Consider the following 18,175-nt stretch of genomic DNA (forward strand, 5'->3'; position numbering starts at 1 on the left):
AAAGGCCTGCGCCTTAGCACAAAATCCAAGCGTCACTGCAGTCTCCTCTTTCCCATGCAGACACAGAGCAACAGGAGGGATTAGCCACAGCTTGACATAAGTCAAAGCAAGACAAGCCAAACAGATGTCATGTTTGACCAAGATACATACGGTTAGCACATACGGAGGCTACTGCAGCGCTACGTGCTTATTAGTCTTGTTAGCGCAAGGCAACGAGCCTAACAGACAGACTTGCTAACAGATCAGCAAGTCCTATGTTTGGGTGTTTCTCCGTCATGCATCACAGTATTATGGGATAAGTGAGCAGCACAAATATAGTTTTACAACAAATGATGTCACTACACACTATCATATTAGCGGAAAGAATTTTTGTGTCCATTAATTGGACACCTAGCACTGCACGTTTTCCTGTTTGGGGGTTTAGCAGGCCTAATTAGCAAGAAATGGCACGGTCCACAAACAAACATCAATCACCACAGTGAAATCTGTTTTTTTCTTCTTTTTTTTACTGGAAATCTTTGCTCACTATAAATTTCAGATGCAATGGTTTTTGTTTTTTGTTTTTGTTTTCAACCCCAGAGTTAACACAATCCAAATTTGAGACGGTTACTGCTCACACATGTTGCCACATAATTGTGAGTGTTTGCTTCAGAGGTAGTGGATGGGGCTGCCATTTAAAAGTTCTGCTGAATTATCAGTTTTAAAACGATACGTTAGACGTTTTTTCTTCTGCTTCTTCTTCTTTGCCCAGGCTTAATACGAAAATTAATTTAATGGTTTACAATGGGAAAGTAGCCAAGCTCAATTTTCTGTGGCCTGTGTTTTTGTACCTGATGTAACATAAGGCTGCCTCACAATGAATGCATAGTCACACCACCTCCAATAACACTTGATCTTCAGCTCTAACTACATAATGACATGTTTCTCCTCAGATGTCAGTCACATGCTATCTCGCCCTCTCTTCATAAGCCTGCATCCCTTACCTTCAATCTCTTTTTGAACCGCACATTTTCATATAAGTAAATAATTACACTTAAATGCTATCAATCATGAAACTGCAGAAAAGAATCAAAATGTGTATTTTTTTCTTCTCAAACACTTTCAACTGTAAGAAACCACTTTAGTTCTTTAATGTTTAATATGTGCAAACTAACAATAATTGTATTGCTTAAATTCGTATTGGAATCAATGATGTGCTGTCTTGAATTTAAAATGTCAGTGGAATTAGTGAGCAAGACTGCCACGATGATTCAAAATCTGCATTTTAAGTTTAACAACACTAAAACTTTCTCACGTTAAATGTCATTTGGTTGTAATTAATTGCAATTAGGAAAAAAAGTACCTGTGCGTCACATGATAAATATGAAGGTTTTTGCACAGTGAGGCTGTTTTCGACCAAAACCTTGCTGTGAGAACATTAAAATGATGTGTGCTGTTCCAATAATGGGAGCTGTGTGGTCAGAAATCTTTCCACAAGATCACTCTAAGTGTGCCTTTTTTTTTCTTGCCACGCAATTTTTCAAAGTCACATAACACAGTTTTGTGATGACAACAAGCACATTTATATAAAAAAAATTCTTGTATGTGTAAAATTTCAGTGATTCTGATGCTGACATATTAACATGCAAACAAATATATACATGGCCAGAAAAAAATATTGCATGAATTCAATAGGCTGCAAGCATGGCAAGGAAAATTACCCCCCTTTTTTTATGTGCATGTAAAACACAAATGGAGACCTGTTGTGGAACTCTGGATGATACAACTCGGCCCTCTCTCACTGCGGTTGTGCTTCTGGTACTTTTCTTGTGGGGATGTCACTGTGCGTGCCATTGTGTGTTTGTCTGTGATGGAGTCCTATATTGCTGGTTACTCTGTATAAATCCACACACTATGACGGAAGCCTGATGTGTAATGTCAAAAGTCTGCCTTTCCTTTAAAAGCTTTTCAGGTTCAATGTAGCGCCTGACCCCAGATCATCAGCAGAGCACCTGCCACGTCAGCCCTTCATCAACATCACAACACCCACTCACCGGCTCCAGACGTGACAGGCACAGAGCTAGGCAGAACTGTAAGACAGCAAAGAGATGGGTGGGAAGCACAAACATAATACTTCATGTCATTTCCATTATTTAAAATAGCAATCAAAGCTGATCTAATTAGGCCGGTCTGTATAATTGAGGCCTTTCAGGAAACACTGACAGGGTCCAGATACGCTCTCTTAGTCTGTGTGCAAGTCTCACCAGAAGCACAGGGAATTCTGGGACACGGGGCAGTCATGACTTTTGTCAAGGATGCAAACCAGACTTCAGCTGCCTGTGTGTCCTGATGTTACATGGGCACTTATCGGAAACGATCACGCATGTACGAGAGCTCTGCACACTCACTTAAAAACAGTCGTGCATTTGTCTTTGTCCAGGTCTGCACTTGTTTGTTTAAGCTCTGACTTTGGCATGTGATGAATATGTATTGCATTTCTTTTCCAGGCACTGCGTTTCCAAATTTGTCATAAAGGGCTTTTCTGTGCATCTCAGTGCCTTTTCACACTTCATATGTATATAAAAACAACCTTTAACTTTTCCTGACCTAAAATAGTTTTCTCTCTATTCCTGTAAGTAAAAACACAACTAAAGTTTTGATTGACTGAATTTCTACTGTTGCAACACAAACTAAGGAGGTCAGACATTTTTGTGGCGATTCGCAGTTGGTGGTTGATACCATCTTCACGGTCAGGCTGCATCCAAGTGTGTTTCTAGTTTGCCTTGCTTGGATAAAACATCACTTTTGTTTTGGTTTTTCAGAGTGGATAGATTTCATACGAGGAAACAGTGGAAGTCCTAAACTCTTCCATAACTTTGAAAGACACCGGCCAACAGAGGAGGTTATTTGGCACGAGGGTTTCGGTTTAGATTTTCATGAAAATTGTAACACAAAGTAAAACATGACTCGCAGCCTGGGGGTGTTTTTATTTATTTAAACTATATGTGTATGGAAGTTCTAATATGCTCTCTTGATCCGGGGTTTGCGTGGTTTGTTTTAGCCTGTAAAAATTTAGATCTTGGCTATTAAAAAAAACCCCTATGTCTTCCTCTCAGCAAGAAAATGAAAAAGGTATCAAGCTGAAATTGGAGAAGCTTGGTGAAGAGGTCAAGCAAGGGCAAAGGATAACCCATTACTGGTCAGTCTAAATTAAAACAGAGAAATAGGCCATCAGCATTGGTAGAGAATGTCATTAAAATTGCGTAAAGTGTGAGATACATAATCAGTTTTTAGCACTTTCATTTAATACAGCACTTCAGAAAAAAACAAAAAGAAATCTGAAATTAAGATGATAAATAATAAGAATAGAGTTTAAACTTTCACCGTAAGAGTTCTGATAATTCCATATAATATTGCACCTGGAAAGCTGGCCAAGCCATGTGCACGACCAACAGATGTTATTTCAAATCTAGATTCACAGGTGGGTCAAAAAAAAGGAACACTGAACCTCTGTGGGAGTTTCATCCCCAAACTGGCTTCCCATGATGCCCTCTGGGCCGAGCTCTGTAGGACAGAGGTGCCAGGTCTCCTCTGGTTTCACACAGGAAGATAAGATCGGTGTGTGTGTTGGATTCCTGTCACTGCACAGACAAAGTTAGTGCTGAGCCAGTACAAAGGTTTGCCAACACCAGTCACGCAATACAGAACAAAAAGTCAAAGGCCATATTTTACCTTCCCCACCTCCTCATTTACTCAATTCCTCACGGCGAGATGGCTGAGCGTCTAATGACAGCAAAGCAAATGTGCCTGGATTTGTCCCTTTGCATGGATTTAAGTGCTATAACATGGAAATGCAAGAGCAGTTTTTGAACGAGAAGCAGAGTCAGTCACTGCTGAGTTACCAGCTGACAAATATATGGAAGACACAGTTAATTTTCCCCTCTGTTTCTAATATAGATGCAAATTCTGTGAAAGGAAACAAAAACAATGATGACTTATAGGCTGCGAACGCAGCTGTGCACATTCTCCATACTTGCCATGTGTAAGTGATATTTTCATACAGTTTCTGACATGTGATAAAAAAAATGCATAATGTAATTTTTTGCTACTTCATCCACAGTTGTTTATTATGACAGAGGACACATTTAATTGTGACTCTTTAGTTACAGAAATGAGGTAGAATTTCTTTACCTTTGCTTATAATATCTTTCTTCCAATACACTTCCAGACTTTCTCTTTTCTCACAGTCCATCTATTTGGTCAATTTATTCTCTTGGGTTTGGCCCACGTTCTGGTTCCTATTTAATTATAACAATGCACACTTGTGGATATTAAGAATTACACATTAGAATTGAAATGTAACTGTTTTATGCTGCATAATATGCAAAACAGATGTTCTGAGCTGAAGCTCTCTTCTTATTTTCATATCACAACCAACCATATCATTACCAGCTGTGACATAAATCATAACATGATATGTCTGATATAATATCATTGTCCATTCATTGTCTTCTGTGTGGTTCTCTGAAGCCGATTAAGGACTTAGGGAAAACTCAAACATGCTAAAAGAGGAAATCCTGAATTTTTTTTTAAACTTTCAGGAAATAATTGTGTCTTCTTTCGCAACATTGGTGACTTATAAACAAATATACTTATTTTTCCTTTTATATGTGTCTACATTTTTTGTTATATTTCTATCAGTTCACGTTTTTTGCCCATTATGTACGGGCCATACTAAATAACGGTTTACAGAGATATTGCAGATTCTATGTGAGTCTGTGGAAAGATGAGGGAATGTATCCAAATAGTGAAAGCACACATTGTTCAATATCAGTTTACTACTCAAGAATGAAGCATTATAATTGTATTCCACATCACCTTTTGCATGCACCTGCATTTAACAGTCATGCTCCTATCCTTCCTGCCACAAGCATGCTAATTATTTGCTTTATACTGGATATTTGCCATAATGTGTTCTTGAATAACTCCTGATATCACAGTTTGTTTTAGCTTTGAGTTACCTAAATGAAGAAGAACAATTATATGAGGCAATCTAACATTCTCAACACCAGTGTAACCCACAGTGAGTATGGATGGACACGTGCCGTGATGGATCGCTGTGGTCGGCACCATCTGCTTCTCTCCAGCTGCTATGTCACCTTTTGAGCTCTTTTAAACTCTACATACGAAACAGACAGAACGTAAGAACAGCAGCCTCACAGAGAAAGATGTTGGCAGACAGTTTCACAGCAGCTCCATGTGGCACAGCACGTCATACGTCATGCAGCATCTTCAAAAGCGGCCACATTTCCAAAGGCATCGCTGGTGAACTGACTGGTGCACTTGGTTCTAAAATTCAACCAAATGGGGATTCTAATCATCATAGCTTTCCGCGAAGGAGAGCATTTGTAAACAAATCCACCTTTGATCCACGCTCCAAAATCAAACCTCAGTCGCTTAAAATCGCAAATTGCATGATGGTGAATGAAATTCTCTGGCTGCAATAATGATAATTATGGCAGTTAAGTGGAGATGTTTGTAATCTGTCTGCAACACATGTGGGTCATGAATTATTAATGCTGAAGAGAGAGGCTGTGAGTGGAAAAACTTTAATCCACCCTGAAAAAACAGGATAGTGGCATGGCTGGAAGGAAGATAAGGAAGAGTGAGAAAACACAAATGGATAAAACATTTATAGCCTGTGAGTATGAAAGGGAGAGCATAAAGAGAGAAAGGGGCAGATGAATTTGTGTGTTTGCCTGGACGCCACTACAAGTGGTGTGAGGCTCTTGTGGTTTTTCAGCCAATAAATCCTCTGCACATATTTAATCCAGTCAGATGTGCTGCAGGAGAGGAGCATTGAGGGATGTATGGCCATTACTCAGCAACCCACATCAGAAGGAGATGACCTACAGATCCACACACCCCCACCTTACCACTTATAGACATGCTCAGCATGGGGTGGAAACCAGACATGAGGATCATGAAAGAAAAGGTGTGAAAATCAACTATTCAGTATTCAAAGTTCACTGAAAAGGTCTGATTTTCTAGCAATATTGGTGCAATTATATATGGTCATTTATATGATATGAAATGTGAGGGAGTGGAACTTCTCACAAAGACAGTTTTTTAAAATTCTATCATGGCCTAAAACTATTAAAAATACAAAGATACTGAAGTGAGTGGAAAATGCCTTGTGTTTGATGAAAGCACATAAATTTTCTTCCTAGTTACGTTTTGTTTAGTCTCACATAAGCACAGGTGTATGGAACAGTTGTTACTTAAGAGATGGAAATTAATTCTGCGTATGGCCCATTTGTCTACTGTGTTTTAGTGCATTAAAGTCAGTCTGATGCTTGAATTAAAAAACTAAAAATTTAGTTCTGTGAGCTGCTCCACTTTTGAATTTATGTTCTTCATTTCACCAGTTATCACTACACCCCGCAGAGTGAAAAAGACAAAGCGTTGTGCATTTAGAGATGGTTTTTCATCTAGTTTCAAGCCTTAGCTTTTTCTAGGTGTCTGAGACACATGCGCCATCTTCTGTTCAGTCTTTGCTATTACCAGGCAGGCTCATTTCACTCTGATCATTTATGTCCTGCTCCATTTGACATGGTTTGCCATCAGCCATTGTTTGAGACGTGTCTTAAAAGTAGGATATGCATACTGCTCTTCAACTGCCATTAGTTGGTAATTCCAGGTTTGAGTTCCCTTTACTTACAGCACTGTTTTTCCAGATATGTTGGGACTATGAAGCACCTCACAGTCCCCTATACTGGTGGCCCTGGTTCCAATCCCAGGTCAGTCTTTAAAGCTGTTTAAAGGAGGTGAGACAAAACATTTTAAAACTTTGCCTATAAAAAAAGATACTTCAAAGTCTTAAATGATCAAAACTAAAAAATAATGATGTTACAGTTTTTAATACTAATACTACTGCTATTACTAATATTATTTAAGCTGATTGAAATTACAAGGCACACACAAAATCGCACTCATTTTTTCAAGTTCATCCAATTGGTCAAGACGACCTTGGTTGCTTCTGCTGACATACAATAAAAAAGAGAAAATTACAACAACATTTTGGGGGTGAAATTACACACACAGAAGTGATTGTCTCCTTTTTCTTTTTTGTTTTGTCTTCTTTTTTTTTGCAGGGATGATGGATAGGCTGACGGCTGAGGTCAGGCAGGAGTGTCTTTGCCCTTTGATATTCACAGTTGACACTGTGATCTGTAGTGAGAGTAGGGGGCAGGTGAGTCAGTATAAATGTCAGTATAAGCAAGACAGAATGCATGTCTGTGAATGAGCGGGAGAAAGGTTTAACAGGGAAGCTGCAAAGAGTAGAGGTAGTGAAGGTGAGTTTAAATACCTGAGGTCAGTCATCCAAAGTAACGACAGACGAGGGTCAGCGGTGATTTGGGACAGATGGATACCAGCAAGGGTGAAAGGAAAAGTTTAAAGGATGGTAGTGAAACCTCCTGTGATGGCTTGGAGATAATGACACTGACAAAAAGATAGGAGTCTGAGTCAGATGTCCCCCAACACTGTTTAAACAAATATAAAAAAAAAAAAACATGAATAAAAATAAATTAAAATATGCATGCTAAATTTAGCTTTGAGATGAATGTAAAGAAATGGTTAGTTAAGAAGTAAAAAAGAAACAGTTGTAAGATGAATCTCAAGTGGAATCAGAGGTATGTTTACAGTGATTTTATCTTCAAATTTCCATAATTTTTAATAAGAATATGCAATTAAACGAAAGAAAAGTAAAGAGAAAAAAAAAGACTGAACAGTGGGACTCATAAGACCCCTCTGTCTGTTTTTAAACACACTTTACAGTCAGACAGCTTTGAGGGAAAGAAGACTTATTAAATAAAATGGGGAAGGTAGGTATCACACAGCAAATGTACAGATGAATAAAGGATTTTTTCTCCAGAAGGCAAATACAAGTAAGGATAGGGAATAATTATTATGAGAAGTATATAGTAGAAAATGGAACACCACAGGGGACTATAGTGAGTCCCTTATTATTTTAATTGATGATGTTTCATAATAAAGAAGGTGGAATGGCATTTTCTCTTTTTGCAGATGACGGCACCATGTGGAAGAGAAGAAGTTATGTAGGATTTATTACTAGAAAGGTGTAGGAAGCAATTTTTAAAGTTGAAGAATGGACACATAAGTGGGGATTTAAATTTTCGGTGGATAAGACCAAGACAATGTTTGGTTTTGTTTTTACATGAAAAAGAATTGGTAAGGACATTAAACTAAAGTTATATAACCAAGAACTAGAAAGAGGAAACAATTCAAATTTCTTGGGGTTTGATTTGAGAGGGTTACATGGGCCATACATATTCAGAAAGTTAAAGACAAATGCAAGAAAATGTCAAACTCACACGTGGTACAGAAATATATTAGTCAGGAAGCAGGAGGAGAGAAGAAACAGTCATTTCACGTCTCATATTTGGGCACACTGGGCTAACATGCACACTATACATTTTAGGGAAACATTGCCAATGAAAATGACAGTACTGTGATGAGACAATAGAGCATGTTATATTACACTGTCATGTTATATTACACTAAGACAACTGATTCAAAACCTAAACAGAATCAAACTGCAACAGGATTGAATTTATTTATTTAGAAATACCACGACAAGTAAAAGTTATCAGGCAATATTTAATGATCTTAGACAAATGAATTTGCATGATAGGATCTAATCCTTAAGTGACATTCCGGTACATACTGCATACCAGTTGGTGGCGGTAATGCACCAATTCGTTGTTTTTCTACCACCAATAAAAACCAAGAAGAAGAAGGCAGCGTCGAGGTTAGCAGTGGGGTCCTTTTAGCTGCTACCGTTAGCTCTGCAGCAGCTAAGCAGCCATTGGCCGGTGTGAGTCGGAGCATCCTTCTAGAAAAACACCGCTTGAAGTGAAAGATATCGAACCACAGTTAACGCCGCACAGCTAAAGTAAAACGAGACCAACGAGATCTCTTTGAAGTCAAAGAGTCTTAAAGGTATGGCTTTCACGAGGTCACTGTCATTTTAGGTCTTTTTAATAAACCGTCTTTATCATCTGGATTCGAGACGGCTGCGCGAAAACGAGTTGTCTCGGCGTCCCGAGGTGCTCTTTGTTTTTCGCAGTTAACGCTAAACGTCCCGAAACGATGGCTTGTCCTGGGAGTTTGTAATGGCTGTTTCATATGGATTTAGCCTTTGGTTTTGAGTGACAACCGTTGAACTCGGGGCTTTAGCAGCACATCGTTACCGAACACGCTATCGGCTAACAATGGGACGCGGAGATTAGGACGAGCGCACTATGCTTATTAAACTGATTTGGCATGGCTAGCTAACGTCGAGCTCGCACCAGTGAAAGTTTATTTTGGCAACTACGCCGCATATAAGAGTTTCGAGGCTTACGTTATGATGCGGATTTTTGTGTTGTTAGCATCTGTCAGTAAGGCTAGCCTCTTTCTCCACAGACGCTAAAAGACTTTAACTTTGAATAGGAGGCCCGACATTTTTATGTTGTTTTAACTTCCTCTGTTATATTGGATGTGGTGTTCTGATTTTTTTCAAAGCTCACCCCAATAATTGCTGTTATCAGCCAACAACTTATTGTCCAAGAGGAGGGTGTATCTCGACGTATCGATTTAATTAGCCCTCAAACCTTAATAAGGGATCACATCGGTAAGTATCACTTTCACCGGCCCGGGTATGAGGGCTTGAGTCAGGGTTTGGTGTTCTAATGTGGAGCTTGGAGGGTAAGCTGAAGCAGAGTCCTCAAAGTTCAAAACGTGAAACTGCTGGCGTTACATAAAGTGAATATCATACCAGCTGAACTCGGTTTGAGCTCAGTTTATATTAGAGATTAACCAGGCAATACAGTACAAATAACAATTCAAACGGTACCACTTTTTTTTTTTATATATATATATATATATATATATATATATATATATATATATATATATATATCGTTTATTATATCGTTTTAGGCGTTTATTTAATACACAGTTGACAATGAAAGGTACATTTAAGCAACAACTGTGGGTCCATTTCGTCCACAGGTATCAGTTGAATCGGGTGGTGCTCAGCTTAATTACTGTTTATTGCTAGACTTGGACAAAAATGGAAAAGGGCAATGTGTCTGTAATCATTTGTGTAATCCTCAAAATACAGAACATCCCTGCAGTATCACAGTGCAGACAGTTATGTTGAAATGTGCACAAGCATCTCAAGATACATAACCCCTTTAAAATATCTTTTAGAATTGTCATGGATGGATGCAACAAATATCATAAAACATAAATTTATAATAAAATTCTAAAATAAGTTGTTTAAGTCTGTATGTGCATGCATAGTAAATATCCAGTTGTGAGCTCTGTTTTAGGAAACCTTCTGGTTTCTGCTTGGTGTCAGCTACAGTAACTGCAGATTGAAAGTCTGAGACTGCAGAGCATGACCTTAACAGCATTTTGTAACCTGGTTGAAGACATAAGTGTACAATCTAGTTCTTAGGCTTTGCAATAGTTTGTCTTCTTCTGCTAACATCTTAAGTTAGGATTACTTGTTTGTTTTATTCAGGTCCAAATTTTTAATTGTAATATTTACATGTTTCCCTCCCAAAGATGCCTTCAGCAACAGCTGGCAACAGTGCTGTCCAGTCTGCCATTCCAGACCTGGGAAATGGAAGTCATTCTGAGGCCATGAAGCAGATTATTGGTGTGATTGACAAGAAGGTCCGCAATATGGAAAAGAAAAAGGTATCTATAGTTAACATCTTAGAGTAAACTGCGCTTTGGATTACCCTCAAATAGGGTGTAAAGCCTTTTTTTGTTTTGTCTGTTGCCGTGGATGCTGGAAAATGTATGCTTTTGTCAATATATAATGACATACAATAATATACAATTATCACGCATACTGATTTGGGTGAATGCAGGTGATGGGATATGTTTTGAAAATCAGAAAAAGGGTTGGAGTAGGTACTTTTAATTTAAACTGGTTCTATAACAGGTTTCCCCTTCCCCAATGAATCCACTTAATAGATAGTAGCACTAATTATGATCTCCAGATTTCCTCTGTCTTGCTCATAATTTGTTAAGATTGTGTGAGAAATGTAGATGTTCTCAAACTGCCTTAACATATAAATCCACAGTGGTAATAAACCTAATGATGACATTTTTTTTTTAATAAGTTTGCTCACTTTATATTTGAATTCAACTTAAATGTCAAATTTCTTGTTTTTCAATAACCTTCTTGCAGTCCAAACTGGATGACTACCAGGCAAGGAAGAATAAGGGCGAGAGACTAAATCAGGATCAGTTGGTAAGAAAACAAAACGGCTTCTCGTTTGGACACAGCTTTGTTTTGTCGCAGCATCAAATGTAAATTCTGTCAAATGCCCAGATTTCCAGTCACCCTAACCCTGTACTTATATCTCAACAGTCTTGCTTTTCTTCACTTACTCTTTTAATAACGCTGATTATCATAGTATTTGTTCAAGTGCTCTGGTGGAATGAAAGAGCCATTATGAAAGTCTTTAAGTTTAACTTGGAGGGAAAAAAAGATCTGCAAAACCAGCTGCCAAACTTCTGAAGTATTTTCTTTTTCGACTGGTGACTTTGGACATTCATTTTTTTTATATCTCAGAGAACACTGAAGGTCAGAGTTATGGTTGGTAGCACTAAATATTGCACAATTAAAAGCAATGATATTTTCAACGTTAAGCATTTGCATTTTAAATGATTCAACATTTGAAATGTTTTCTGTGCACTATTTAAACATGGGCTTTAAATCATTTTCAAGTCACTCTATTTTTATTTAGCCTTTACTGTGTCCCATCTTATTTGCAAACAGGTTTGTGTATGTAACAAACTTATATGAAGTTATTTTTCACATTCAAGTGTTATCATTGTTATGAAAGTATTGCATGTTTAGTTGTTACTGCCTCCTGCTTTAAATAATTTCCAGTTAAAAACATCTGATTTTCTTTCCGTGTTGTGCATGAAGGAGGCCTTGGCGAAGTATCAAGAGATCAACAACAACTTAGAGTTTGCTCGAGAACTGCAAAAGAGCTTTCTCGCATTGGGTCAGGAGGTGAGTCCTGAGCTATAGGTGTGCTTTTAACTTGCTGATGAAACGTTAAACACACATACCAAAAATCAGTATGCATCAATTATTTTTTATAGATATAATTAAAATGCCTAATTGCAAAGTTTTTAGACACTTGTGATCTTTAGTGGCATCTGCAAATCCTTATTCATTCTCTGCCCAAGTAATTTTTTTTAACGTACATTCTTTATTGCCGTAAAACAATCACAGTTGGCAACACCTGGTGTAATTGATGAAATACTCCCAAATGGCTCACAAAAGCTTAAAGTGCCAGATGGAGTGAACAGGGAAGCGAGTAATTGTTTTGACCATGCTCATTGACCTTTTTGATTTTTCAAACTGCAGTGATGTACAGAGTGAACTTAATGGGTGTGTGATATCTTGTGAAACTAAATGCATGAAATTGTGCCTGAATGTGTTCAGATTCAAAAGGCAGTCAAGAAGTCTGCAAGACGGGAACAGCTGCAGCGAGAAGAGACTGAACAAAGACGCTTGAAGAGTGTTTTGGAGCTTCAGTATTTACTCGACCAGCTGGGAGAAGACAGTGTCAGGCAGGACCTTAAACACCCCCATGCCTCTGGTGCACCTTTGCTCACTGATGCTGAACTCTCATCCCTCGATGAGTTTTACAAATTGGTAGGACCTGAGAGGAACTACGATGTAAGGTACGCGTGTACCTGTGTGCTGTCACTGGTGCAGAAGTTACATTTAGAGTTATCAGTGCTTAAATATGTTTTTTGTTGTTGTTTTCTTTTTAAATCCTGCTCTACAAAAACTATATACTACTACTACTACTCTGTGTAATTAATTGCATTAATTTTGTGATTTGCAGGTTGACTGACCAATATGAAGAAGCCTCACTACACCTGTGGGAACTGCTTGAGGGTCGAGACAAGGCTGTAGCAGGGACCACGTGTAAGTATTTTCATGTCTTTAATATCGTTCATCACATGTACACATACATTTTTAAAAAAGAAACTATTTTTAAACTATATTTAAAGCACTTGTGAAAAATGCCTTGAAATGAAGAGGCTTAACATGTGGCTAGTTGATATTTATTTAATGCCTTCATCTTAAGTGCAGTAAGAAAAAAATAAGTATCTTAAAGAAAATGTTTGGTGTGTGCACCCATCCACACAGTCGGAAACTCACTTGCACTCACTGTTAGTAGTTAGGTTGTTCAAGACATCTGATTGGCCCCAGTTTATTGTATCTGTTGTTTCATCCCTTCACACAATATTTGATTCACTTGGTTAATGCTGAGATTGGCTCATACCAGCTGTTGCAGGACTTCTCTTGCAGATTGTAGTGACTATGTAAGAAAATGGAGGCAGACCTTAATCGTCCATTGTGGTTTGTGATAATAGAAAAGTCTGAACATCTTCGGTGTTCTCTTTATTCCAGACAAGTCACTGAAGGAAACCCTGGACAAAGTGCTGCAGAGTGGTTACTTTGACAGAGCGCAAACTCATCAAAATGGGACGTGCGAGGAGGAAGAAGAGCAAGAGGAACAGACCGTGGTGGCTGAGTCTAAAGCTGTGGAGCAGCCATCGGAACCTGGTAGCTAACAATTAGCAAATGATGTGTGAGAGGTGTGTGTGTGTGTGTGTGTGTGTGTGACCCAGAAAGAAAGCCATCCTCATGTATGCTTTTCATTTAATATAGGATTGGCTAGTGAAAATAATACAGAGCCCGTTAAAGTGGAAACTATAGAGGTGAGATTTGTATCTATGCTGCACAAGAACCCACACAGATCAACTCTTTCCTTAAATTGTTATATCACATTTTAGTGTACTGTCTTCTGTTGCAGTTTGTAAACAGACAGTTCATTCCAGAAACTACATACAGCAGTACAGACAAAGACCAAGTTGAGGAGTGGAGTGTGGAGGCCCAGGTATGCTCCATTACTGAATCATCACAGTCCTCGGTGCCGTGAAAACTACTTTCCAACGCTGTGAGTTTGATTCTAATGTGCCTGTCATGTGTCTGTGTTGAATAGATGGTGAATTCACTCCAGCATCAGCCCCCTGCTCAGCTGGCTCCAGAACAAACCATTACTGTGAACCAAGTCACTCCCACTCCTGCTTCCGATCCCGTGGTTAGAAAGCAGGCAGTGCAAGACCTCATGGCCCAGATGCAAGGGACATACAACTTCATGCAGGTTAAATGGCCTAAAATGCTGTATATTGTAGTACCCTATGGCTCACAGTATGTGGTGTGTGTCTTAAATAAGCAATGCCAAGTAAGATGAACTTCCAAAAAGGTTGGGCAAAGATGAGGACTACATGTCCAGGCAATTTACAACAATCTGTGAAGTCGTCCTAGAGGTCATAAGACAAGAACGTACTTGTAGTGACTCAGAAAATGAATGTAGTTGTAATTTCTGATATATGAATGCGAACTTAAAAAAAAAAAAAAAAAAAAATATGAGTAAAATATTGAAACAGGGAAAAAACCCATTCTGTGTAATTTGGGACAAAAATTCAAAAGGAGTACAATTTAAATGAGATCATGATTAGCCCATGCCTTTAGGAAGATGTGCTCACATGGGAGTTGATACTAAGATCCTTTTAGTCAAGGTTGTTTGTAGTTTAGGTATTTGCCTAATGCGGAGTGAAGGATTATGGGTATGAAACCTATGCAGACATGCTTGCTTGCTTATTGGACTGATTGCAAATCTCATCTGTTTACATTTACTGTTGTTTGGTTGTCGTAGGACTCCATGTTGGAGTTTGATGGCCAGGCGCTGGATCCAGCCATTGTGTCTGCGCAGCCAATGAAGCCTGTGCAAGCTGTTGACCTGCAGCAGATGGGCGGTCCTCTACGTGAGTGACATTTAAATTACTCACAGGTTATACTGAATAGGGATGCACTGATTTATTAGCAAACATTAGTATTGCTTAAATATTTTACCAGTGACTGTGGAAAATATTTCTGTTGTCCCCTCAGTTTTGCCATTCTTGTATTTGTTGTCCAGTTTAAATTTGTATGATTGTACAGTATTTGTACTCATAACTGGCCAATAGACTTTAAAATATAAATATATGTATATATATTTTAAATAGGATTTCTTTGTTTCCTGGGCACAAATGATCACTTTGCTGTTAGGCCAGAGGTTCAATTAGTAATTAGTGCATCGCTATTAAGTTGTTTGGTCGCTGCTTTCTGATGTGGATATAATTCAAAGTGCATAATTTAGCAGCATGTCTTTTTTTTTTTTTTTTTTTTTTTTTTTTTTGTTAGGAGTTTGACTTATTTTTTTTTATGTCTTCTGAACAGTCCACTCGGAGTCCAGACTTCCTCAGACAGCTGCAGTGTCTGGACCACAGGAATCCTCACAAGTAAGTAGGGAGGAGCCACTGCAGGATATGGGTGGTGAGACTGCTCTTCTGGCTAAGTGGTGCAGCGCATGAATAATTGGAGCAGTTCAGATTGTTGTTGTATTATGAAGAGAGATTTCGAAAGGTCTTCTCCATGGATTGAATGTGATGCTCTCTGACACCTCTATCTTTGTTGTCTATTGCGTGTGATGGGGAGTTATTTGATTCATTTGAATATTATAATAACAGAAAAGGGACCTTTTAAGCCAAAAGAAAATAGTCTCATCTCTTGCACTGACTTCTCCATATTCGTTGTTTCCTTGCCTTCCAAATTCCCTCCTCTTTTACCTACCCAGGCCTCAATGTCTCTGTCATCTGAACAGTCTCCTGCCCCATGTTCTCTGTCCTCTGCCTTCCCTCCTGTCTCCAAACCCACCCTCACTGGAGGCATCAATGTCAACGCAGCACCTTTCCAGTCAGTGCAAGCGGTACGCTTTCTATTGGGTCCATTTAAACGGTGTCACAGTGAACCTGTTTGGACTTGATGCATTCTGTAGGAAACTGTCAGCTTTCATACTTGCACAAGTCATAGGTTAGTATTAGAGATTGGTTGGCATGTTTTATTAGTCACAGTGAAACCTGGTCAGTTATTGGTGCAAGGAGCAACAATTTAAGACTTCCCAAACTGCACAGATCTTTGACCCCAGGCCATCGTCAGATATTGTGGTTATTTTGTTTTGTTATAATATTGGTATGGACAGGAATGGGGGAGGAAAAAAAATTGTTTCTCTTTTCAGGTATTTAACATGAATGCACCTGTACCTCCAACTACCGATGGCCAAGCAGACCCCTTGAAGCAGCCTAGCCAGTTCCCTGGTGGCTATGGACAGGGCTTTAGCAGCCAGCCAGAAAATACGGTCGACCAGCCTGACATCTCACAAGAAAGATTACAGACAGGTGTGCATCTTGTTTTGTACGGGAAACCCTAGAGCATGAACAGAGTGGTAAATGATGTATTAGGATATCAAAAGGGCTCCCAAGCTTCACTTTGTTGCAACAGAAAATATTTCTTTTGTGTCAAAGTTGAAATATGAGTCAGTGAGGATGCCATAAAGTAAAAATCATGCAGCCTTCTCAGAATTCAGAAGGTAATTTTGCATTTTAAAAGTAAAAAATCCTTCCATCCTTTTCTGCCTATCCTTATCAGGAGCCTATCCCAGCCACCATAGGGTGAGAGGCAGGGTAGACCCTGGACAGGTCATCAGTCTGATACAGGACTAACACAGAGAGACAGACAACCACTGGCATTCGCATTCACACCTATGTGCAATTTAGAATTCCCAATTAACCTAAACCCACTAATACCTTGTCTAAAAGTAAAAATGTACTAGTACTTATCCAGCAGTACGTGACAGATATTTTGATGTCGTTTTGTGTCTCTTCTGTCCAGTTGTTAATGCATTCCAGCCCCAGGACCAGATTATGTCCTCAACGGCAGGACATGAAGATCCCTCTGTAGGGGCAGGGTTTGGGCAGTCTGGTCAGTCCTTCTACAGCAGCAGAGCTGTACCAAGAGGTGGACCCAGGAACGCTCGTGGCATGATGAATGGATATCGGGGCTCCTCGAATGGATTTAGAGGTAAAAGCATCCAATGTTGTTTCACAGATTTACAATAATTATATTGTGATTTATTTTGATTAGGAGTAAATATGCATCACCTGTTGAACTAATGTCTTTCTGTCATCAGGTGGATATGACGGCTATCGTCCACCCTTCTCCAACGCTCCCAGCAGTGGATACGGTCAAACTCAGTTCAACACATCTCGGGACTATTCCAGTAGTTCCTATCAGCGGGTAAGAGTTTATGCATTAATATAAGTCATTGCATTGAGTTTACATTAGTCTTTTTATAACCAAGTGTAACTATAAATACAAAACATGCACTTATGAAGCCTTACTATCTCTTTAAGGAGGGATATCAGCAAGGCTACAAACGTGGAGCAGCCCAAGGACCTCGTGGTTTGTCCCGAGGTAATGCGCAGGCAATGCGATCCTAAAGGATCCCGGAGACCGTCGAATTACGCCACGTTGAACATTCAGGATTTTTTTGAATGTGTTTGCCCCAGCTCACTTTTATAACAATGTTTTGTTTCTCATCGGTAATCTTATTTTTTTAACTCCTGGCCTACTTATCAGTCAGCCTGCTTCGGTCTGTCTAGATCTTTTTGATGTTTTATCACAAAAATGCTGAATTTAACTACATGTAGGATTATCAGCAAGTACGTGTGATGAAAAACAACAAATAGATATTCCTGTAAACTTGAAAGATTTCATTAATTTATTTTTTGTACAAAATAAATGCAAAAAATACCCCGCCACTGTCAATTTGATTCCATGAGTGCTGTAAGCCACTTGTTACTCCCTTTATAATTTTCATCAAAACGTTTAATTTTCTTTTGTTTTTTGAACTCCCGTGTCCCCGCCTGCATCGTCACCTCTTTGTACACTGTTATTGATTGAGACTGTTTCAATAAAGTTGTGCCCTATTACCTTCTGTTACTGACACTGTTTGTTTTCTGACATTTTCATTCTGCGCGGTGTTGCATTTGAGTAGTCTAACTTGATACAATCCTGTGTAGAATTCAGTTTACTTCAGAGCAGCCTTCAGTTATGACAAACACCCCGTTTTTATTACATTGCATCTGTTCATTTTCAGAAATGGTTTTACTGGAGATGAATGTCCCAGGGGAAACG

At 38.9% G+C, this 18,175-nt stretch overlaps 1 protein-coding gene across 2 annotated transcripts; it reads left to right on the forward strand.

The window, feature by feature from the left end:
- The first annotated feature begins 8,783 nt into the window (after positions 1-8,783).
- caprin1a (cell cycle associated protein 1a) lies at positions 8,784-17,970 on the forward strand. Of its 2 annotated transcripts, XM_031748705.2 has the most exons (17): positions 8,784-9,003; positions 10,618-10,752; positions 11,252-11,314; positions 11,999-12,085; positions 12,524-12,765; positions 12,933-13,015; positions 13,505-13,660; positions 13,766-13,815; positions 13,911-13,994; positions 14,100-14,261; positions 14,817-14,925; positions 15,380-15,441; positions 15,777-15,908; positions 16,218-16,377; positions 16,871-17,059; positions 17,169-17,275; positions 17,392-17,970. In XM_031748705.2, the coding sequence occupies exons 2-17, from the start codon at positions 10,618-10,620 to the stop codon at positions 17,476-17,478; spliced, it is 1,908 nt and encodes a 635-aa protein (XP_031604565.1). In that variant the 5' UTR covers positions 8,784-9,003; the 3' UTR covers positions 17,479-17,970. The 2 variants fall into 2 exon arrangements, with proteins under 2 accessions (XP_031604565.1, XP_031604566.1); XM_031748706.2 differs by lacking the exon at positions 15,777-15,908.
- The last annotated feature ends 205 nt before the right edge of the window (positions 17,971-18,175 follow it).

The sequence above is a fragment of the Oreochromis aureus genome, linkage group 1, assembly GCF_013358895.1.
Source record: "Oreochromis aureus strain Israel breed Guangdong linkage group 1, ZZ_aureus, whole genome shotgun sequence".
Classification (NCBI taxonomy): Eukaryota; Metazoa; Chordata; class Actinopteri; order Cichliformes; family Cichlidae; genus Oreochromis; species Oreochromis aureus.

Excerpts from the sequence above, each read along its gene's own strand:
- caprin1a (XM_031748705.2), top strand. The coding sequence starts at position 10,618 with ATGCCTTCAGCAACAGCTGGCAACAGTGCTGTCCAGTCTGCCATTCCA. Across the intron at positions 13,016-13,504 it reads GGCTGTAGCAGGGACCACGT|ACAAGTCACTGAAGGAAACC; the intron begins GTAAGTATTTTC and ends TCTTTATTCCAG. Across the intron at positions 17,276-17,391 it reads CCAGTAGTTCCTATCAGCGG|GAGGGATATCAGCAAGGCTA; the intron begins GTAAGAGTTTAT and ends TATCTCTTTAAG.